The sequence below is a fragment of the Bolinopsis microptera genome, unplaced genomic scaffold (genome assembly GCF_026151205.1).
Source record: "Bolinopsis microptera isolate Bmic1 unplaced genomic scaffold, MBARI_Bmic_1.0 sca252, whole genome shotgun sequence".
Taxonomy (NCBI): Eukaryota; Metazoa; Ctenophora; class Tentaculata; order Lobata; family Bolinopsidae; genus Bolinopsis; species Bolinopsis microptera.
In genome coordinates this window covers 1-7874 of record NW_026972024.1, presented here as the reverse complement: position 1 = coordinate 7874, position 7874 = coordinate 1, and the positions used below count along the sequence as shown (strand labels likewise).

The 7874-nt window shown below is 45.0% G+C and overlaps 1 protein-coding gene across 1 annotated transcript; it reads right to left on the bottom strand.

Moving 5' to 3' along the window:
• Positions 1 to 109: 109 nt before the first annotated feature.
• On the bottom strand, positions 110 to 3950 carry LOC134825875 (probable ubiquitin carboxyl-terminal hydrolase FAF-Y). The gene is made up of 7 exons (XM_063838063.1): positions 3652 to 3950; positions 3293 to 3486; positions 1894 to 2039; positions 1640 to 1744; positions 1269 to 1438; positions 460 to 636; positions 110 to 293 (listed from the first exon to the last, which is right to left on the bottom strand). Exons 1-7 carry the CDS (start codon positions 3948 to 3950, stop codon positions 110 to 112), a joined length of 1275 nt encoding a protein of 424 aa, XP_063694133.1.
• Between the last annotated feature and the right edge of the window lie 3924 nt (positions 3951 to 7874).

The window sequence follows — 7874 nt, the reverse complement described above, 5'->3', positions numbered from 1 at the left end:
GCCTCTGCCTGGAGAGAATAAATAGTGATTTAAATTACATTCTGAATAAAGCGCTGAAAAATTGCATATAATCTAATACACTTTAAACCGTTTAAATCAATCATGAAAGTTAAGGAAAAACTTGAATTATAAAAAGTACCTTTTGATGAACGAGGACCGCTGAGTTACTCCTCTCGATGTAAAAGTCGTTGCCGGTTTCATTAGAGAGGTTTGCCCAACTGCCAGGATTGTTTCCATGGTAACCTGGCCGACGTTCAAGCTGCACTCCAAGCCAATTCACAGCTCCTTCCCATCTGAGTAGGGGTTATAATGATAAGAAACAATAACTACGGTACAGAAATAATTGTAACATTTTCTGACGAAAGTTAATTCCAAAAGAGTGGATCATCTCGAACCAAAAAAGGAAAAACAACCACAATCGACTGAATGTGGCCTGTGGGTCAGAAGACAAAAAATAACCTGAATTTATTGTCAGCATCTTCAAAGAATATCTCAGCAGCAAGCGTGCTGGCAGAGAGTAGGTTAGTAAGACACTTCATACACTGATAAGCTCGCTTCTGGTGATGAGACTTGCTGCGCTGTATGATGTCCAGGAGAGTGTCACGCTCTGGACCTCCTTTCAGAACCAGCTGGATCCTGAACATTGTGACGTTAGGGGGTGTGACGTCACGTGAGGGTTGTGACGTCACGTGAGGGTTGTGACGTCACGTGAGGGTTGTGACGTCACGTGAGGGTTGTGACGTCACGTGAGGGTTGTGACGTCACGTGAGGGTTGTGACGTCACGTGAGGGTTGTGACGTCACGTGAGGGTTGTAACGTCACGTTAGGGGGTGTGACATCACGTTAGGGGGTGTGACATCACGTTAGGGGGTGTGACGTCACGTGAGGGTTGTGACGTCATGTGAGGGGGTTGTGACGACACGTGGGGGTTGTGACGTCACGTGAGGATTGTGACGTCACGTGAGGAGAGTGATATAACATGAGGGGAGTTGTGACGTCACGTTAGGGGGTGTGACGTCACGTTAGGGGGTGTGACGTCACGTGAGGAGTGTGATATCACGTTAGGGGGTGTGACGTCACGTTAGGGGGTTGTGACGTCATGTGGGGAGTGTTATATCACGTGAGGGTTGTGACGTCACGTGAGGGGGTGTGACGTCACGTGAGGGGTGTGATGTAACGTTGTCAAACTCAATAGGGATTAGAATTTAAGTGATGCGTAACACGTAAGATTAGAAATAAAAGCGTTATACTTATGTGAGATAACTTACCGTTTCCGTTGCCACGAATCTTGGATAAGAAGTATATGAAGTAGGAACACAAGGTACGGTTTCATATCAGAGCTGTGAACAGACGAGATGTAATACAGTAGCTCTGACAAAACCACCTTGCTCGCTTTAGCATTCTCCCAGCTTACGTGCTTCATCATCTGTACAATGTCCTGACGGTACTACTCTTAGTATGTTTTATTTTCATAACTCACTCTTTTATAAGATTTAACACGTGCCTTAATTGTTAGATAAACATAACATTTTATTGATTTAAGATATCGCTAAATAAAACGACATGTTATGAAAAGTTCCAGCATTTATGGGAAAGATTAGAGGTAAATTAGAGGTAAATTAGAGGTAATTCTGTCTACCTCCAGCTCCATAACAGTAGGTTCCTCCAGCAGTTTTCTAAGATAGGAGTAGTTATCAGAGATAAGCAGTTGCTTGGTATCATGGTCTAACGTTCTCTGTAGTATCTGACGGGTAGTGGCTGATTTAGTTAATTACATGATAGTAAAACAACTACATTCTGAGTCAATTGATATCTCCACTGTCTTCAGCAACACGTGACGTCACAGAACTCAGGTGACGTCACAGCATTCACGTGACGTCACACCACACTCACCTGGAAGTTATTAACGGGACAGGGGATGTCCGGAGGTAATCCGGAACTGTTCTGCCGGAGTGAGATGAGGTCGACGGAGCAGAGGAGAACTGATATGACGTTGTGTAGGGCTGATGTGTCGTTGTATTGTGCTCGCATACTGGAACCTGAATATTTGTAAAATATTAAATTAAATCGATCATGGAATAATTTTAGTAATTAGTACAATTTAGTAGCTTGTATCGCTCCTGTCTCCCATCAGAGTCCACTTCAGCATAATTATCGGCATCATTGTCGGCATCATTATCGGCATCATTGTCGGTATCATTGTTTTCTCCCTCTTCCTGTTGCTCTTTATTCTCCTCACAATTACGACACGTCAGGGCACAGTGAGCTACCATGGAGCTGTACATGAGAGAGGTGGGACTACACAGAATGGACCTCAAGAACACTTCGGGTCTAAAACCTCAGAACTATGAGCTCATGATTAATTCTAAATAAAAAGGTTTCGATATGACTCTCGATCTCGGTTGATAAGATTTCATCTTTAACACATCGGCATTAATCTGCAAGGCTACAAACAGCGCAGAGATCTACACATTACTTGGAAAGTTGCCAAGTTGGAAAGTTGCCATATTACACCTCACCTGACCCAAAATTTGTCTCTTATTGGGGGGGGGGGGGGGGGGGGGGGTGTAACCCAAAAAAACCCAAAAAAACCCAATCCCAGTATTACCTTTTTCAGGGTAGGAGTTGGGTTTTTTTGGGTTTTTTGGGTTTTTTACAAATTTTTCATTTAAGTATATATACGGAATCATGAAAGAATGTAGTTGCATGTAATAGGTAAATGTCGAAAATAAACACCAAATATACACATTCAAGAATGAAAACATGATATAGCAACAGTTTTTGAAGGAAATAAATCATGTAGGAACCTAGCAAAACAATTATCAGTACAACATCACTGCTGTGCATCATCACTACAACATCACAATAGATAAAATCGCCTAAATGTCACTCGATTGTAGTATTTTATTCACTGATGTGCTCAGAAGAAGTTGGCCATCCAGAAATGATTTTAGCCATATGTAATGCACAAGGCAAATTGAGTTAGTAGGGACGCAACTCACTGATGACCCCAACCCTGACCGCAACCGGTACTAGAGGAATAAAGCCTTTCCTCTCACCTTCACCATCTCTGTTCTCGTTTTCCTTATCTTCCTCTTAACATTAAACCATGCTCTATCTCCAACTGAAAGAATCTTGCAGTTACCATCAGCTGCATGATCACATGTGATATTAAGTGATATCTTCGCTTGTTTATGGCCCTGGAATCGCTTAAATCTTGACTGGGATGGCATTTGATCTCGCCCTCCATTGAGGCAAACCTCAACAGCCGTATCATGATGCAGAGCATCACCATACACAGTTACTATGTTCGCCCATTCCTCTAATGAGTCAATATCCTCCACATCCTCTTCTTCGTCATCTGTTTCCGATTCGTCACTCTCTGCTCCGTCATAAGATGGTTGAAAGGCCTCTCCTTCAAAGCTACAGTGTTCTTGAAGGAGTTCTCTAGCCCTTGAGACTCCCTCCTTCATAGCTTGTTTCAACCTTGACATTGAAGTATCTTTTCCTCTATATATAGTTTCTCTTCTTTCGGATGCGGTATAACAAGCTTATTGCGAGAGTGGGCAACTGTTTCAGGGATCAAACTTTTGCCGAGTGCATCAAGCTCGAGGGAACGGTTTGATTTGCCCATGCCAAGTGCCAACTAACACATCCTTAGAACACAGATTAGTTTTAATGCCAGCATGGAGGCCTATGCGCAGGAAAGCATAAAGTTGCTCGCAGGCATCGGATGTAAACAGCCAGGGTATAAAGTGTTGGTCACTGTTGTCAGCTGTTACACTGAGGATGTACAGCATCAGACCCTCGACTGCAATAATCGCATCATCAAACGTTTGACAAGTAGGCATGTGCTTTGACCTGCACTTGAGCTTCGTCATAGCTTCTTTCCATGACAAGAGAACAGTTCTAACAACCGTCATGTTGAACACCCTATCCTCGGGGCACATAGACTTATCATAAAAAGCGCACAGCATCAGGTAGATTAGTTCCAACCAAAGACCTGTACCATGAAAACCCTGATCATAAAAACTTTCATAGTGAAATACTATGTCAGAAACGGCACTGGGATCTTGCTTATCAGTTAGCAGTATTGGGGGGGGGGGGGGGGGGGGGTCCAACCCGATTTTTCCGATCATTTTGGCCTCATCAACCCTCATATCGGAAGAATCGGGAAAATTTAAATCTTCCCTCTGAGGTTTCTAGGCGATATAGGTAGCTATTTCTGTACTTAAATATGACAAGAAATCGATTGGTGGTGGTCCCAGAACCCCAAAATGGTTTCTTGTTCCAAACAAAAATCGTTTCGTCCGAAAAACAACACACTGTCGTATCAACTCTTGTTCGACAGAAACATCCACCCCGGTCCACAATTGAAAGAGGTACGGTTGGTAATAACAATCGTAACAAATAGCGAACGCTTTAGTAACTTTTGATTTAAATTGTCTCCACAATTTGTAACAGGCTATCTGCAGAAATGGGTAGCACAGTTAATGACCATGGTCCTTTCACAAACTTCCAATCCTCAGTTAGATACAAAGAATAGTCTACACTATTTTTAATAACATTAAAAGGGATGAAAATCACTTTATTTATCAAAATCTTTATTTATCAAAAAAAATTCTCGAGCACATTTTGAGTCAGTAACAGTAACATGTCAATATGTTACAGACTCAAATGCGTTTAAAAACATTTTAGTAACAATACATTGTGTAAACTGATGAGGAGGAGGAGGACTGAAGAAGAGGAGGACTGAGGAGGAGAAGGAGGAAGACTGAGGAAGGACTGACGAGGAGGAGGAGGACTGAGGAGGAGGAGGACTGAAGAGGAGAGGGAGGACTGAGGAAGAGGAGCAGGATTGGTGAGGAGGAGGAGGAAGAAGAGGAGGACTGAGGACGGGGAGGAGGAGGACTAAGAGGACGCGAGGGCTTCTGACGAGGAGGACTGAGGACGAGGACGAGAGCGAGGACGAGGACTGAGGAGGAGGACTGATAAGAAGGAGAAGGAGGAGGAAGAGGAGGACTGAGGATGAGGAGGACGAGAAGGAGGACTGGGGGAGGACTGAGGAGGAGGAAGAGGACTGAGGAGGAGGAAGAGGACTGAGGAGAAGGAGGACTGAGGAGGACAGAGGAGGAAGACTGAGGAGGACCAGAACGAGGACTAGGAGGACGAGGACGAGGACTAAGGACGAGGACTAGGAGGATGAGGACGAGGACTAAGGAAGATGAGGATGAGGACGAGGACTAAGGACGACTGAGGAGGAGGACTGATTAGGAGGAGAAGGAAGAGGAGAAGGAGGAGGAGGATGAGGAGGAGAACTGAGGAGGAGGAGGAGAAGGAGGAAGACTGAGGAGAAAGAGGACTGGGAAGGACTGAGGAGGAGGAGAAGGACCGAGGAGGACTGAGGAGGAGGACTGAGGAGGAGGAGGACTGAAGAGGAGAGGGAGGACTGAGGAGGAGGAGCAGGATTGGTGAGGAGGAGGAGGAGGAAGAAGACGAAAAGAAGGAGGACTGAGGACGGGGAGGAGGAGGAGGAGGAGGACTAAGGACGAGGAGGACTGAGGAGGAGGACTGATAAGAAGGAGAAGGACGAGGACGAGGACTGAGGAGGAGGAGGACTGGGGGAGGACTGAGGAGGATGATGAGGAGGAGGACTGAGGATGAGGAGGAGGAGAAGGAGGACTGGGGGAGGACTGATGAGGAGGAGGACTGGGGAAGGACTGAGGAGGAGGAGGACTTAGGAGTAGGAGGAGAAGGAGGAGAAGGAAGAAAAGGAGGAGAAGGAGAAGGAGGACTGAGGAGGAGGAGGAGGACTTAGGAGTAGGAGGAGAAGAAGGACAAGGAGGAGGATGAGGAGGAGAAGGAGGAGGAGAACTGACGAGTAGGAGGAGGACTGGGGACTGAGGAGGAGGAGGACTGAGGAGGAAAAAGATGAGGACTGAGGAAGAGGACTGAAGAGGATGAGGAGGATGAGGAGGAGGAGGAGGACTGAGGAGTAGGACTGAGGAGGAGGAGGAGGACTAAGGAGGCGGATGAGGAGGAGGAGACTGATGAGGAGGAGGAGGAGGACTGAGGAGGAAGACTGAGGAGGATGAGGACGAGGACTAAGGACGAGGACTAGGAGGATGAGGACAAGGGCTAAGGAAAAGGAGGAGGACGACTGAGGAGGAGGACTGATTAGGAGGAGAAGGAGGAGGAGAAGGAGGAGGAGGACTGAGGAGGAGGAGGATAAGGAGGAGAATGAGGAGGAGGAGGAGGATAAGGAGTAGATTGAGGAGGAGGAGGAGGAGGATGACTCAGGAGGAGGACTCAGGAGGTGTAGGAGGATGAGGAGGTGGACTGATGAGGAGGAGGAGGAGGACTCCAGAGGAGGAGGACTCAGGAGGAGGAAGAGGAGGAGGATGAGGAGGAGGAGACTGAGGAGGAGGAGGAGGACTGTTGAGGAGGAGGATGATGAGGAGGAGGACTGAGGAGGAAGACTGAGGAGGACGAGGAAAGGACGAGGACTAAGGACGAGGAGGAGGAGGAGGACTGATTAGGAGGAGAAGAAATATGAGAAGGAGGAGAAGGAGGAGGAAGATGAGGAGGAGGAGAATGAGGAGGAGGACTGGGAGAGGACTGAGGAGGAGGATAAGGAGGACGAGGACTAAGGACGAGGATGAGGACGAGGACGATTATGAGGAGGACAGAGGATGAGGACTGATGAAGAGGAGAAGGAGGAGGAGGATTAGGAGAAGGAGAAGGAGGAGGAGGACTGGGGGAGCACTGAGGATGAAGTCCGTGATAACATACTGTTAATATAAAGACACTTATATAAACTATCTATTAAGTTAAGACATAAGAACAACACGTAGGTAAGACCCAGTGGGAATAATTCACATTTAATACAACAAATGAAATAGCTAGAATTTTGTTTAAATTTTGTTTAACAAACCCAAAAAAACCCAAAAAAACACAATCCCAGTATTACCTTTTCTTGGGTAGGAGTTGGGTTTTTTTGGGTTACACCCCCGGGCTCCGGCCCCCCCCTTATTACACATTTTTGTCTTATCACAAATATTCTCGTGAGTCGCGATGACGTATACAGATTCATTACACACTAAGAAAGTTATGGCCTCATATTTCGTTGCAAGGTCTGTTATTCGCAATGTGTTGTTACTTAACAAATTATAAGTTCATTATGTTCGCTGTCAACTGTTAATTGTACTTGTTACAGATATTTTGTCACTTTTTCTAGTAAGATAATGTTATTTAAGCACGTACTATTCGGTACACGAACTTTTCGCCACGTTAATTAATAGATAACCATTCAGCGTGCAATCTAGCTTTTTTCTTTCTTTATAGTTGTTGTTGTAATCTTGCTCCTAATCAAGGGCAAAAAACATCACTAACAGATGAAATAATGAGTAAAAAGCAGAGAAAGAAACCATCATTACTGAATAAGAATAAAGATCAAGGTAAGCCAACATTTTCCGGCGCGGGTATGATTTTTTAATAAGCGATTCTTCTAATTTTCTAATTTTCGAGTTCTCGGTGCCAAACCAGACTTCATTTTCAGAGATAGGAACATTGGAGCAGTATAAAGATAAAGGTAAAGATATCTGTAAAAAGTATTGCGAGTTTAAAAACCAATCTCCGATTATGTTACCGCCTGCCCCCAAACAGACCTACATTCCCAGTGGCAAATAGTCAGGCGTCCAGGAATTTAACACCTAGTCAAAATTTGTTGATAACCGGTAAAATAAGATTCTTGTGCAAAAAATATTCACATTAATTCAAAATTAAATTGAAATTAATCGCTCTCAGGGCTCACGCGATGTTACATTACTTTATAGACTCGAAGTTCGAATCGAGCGCATTCCTAGATTCCTGAC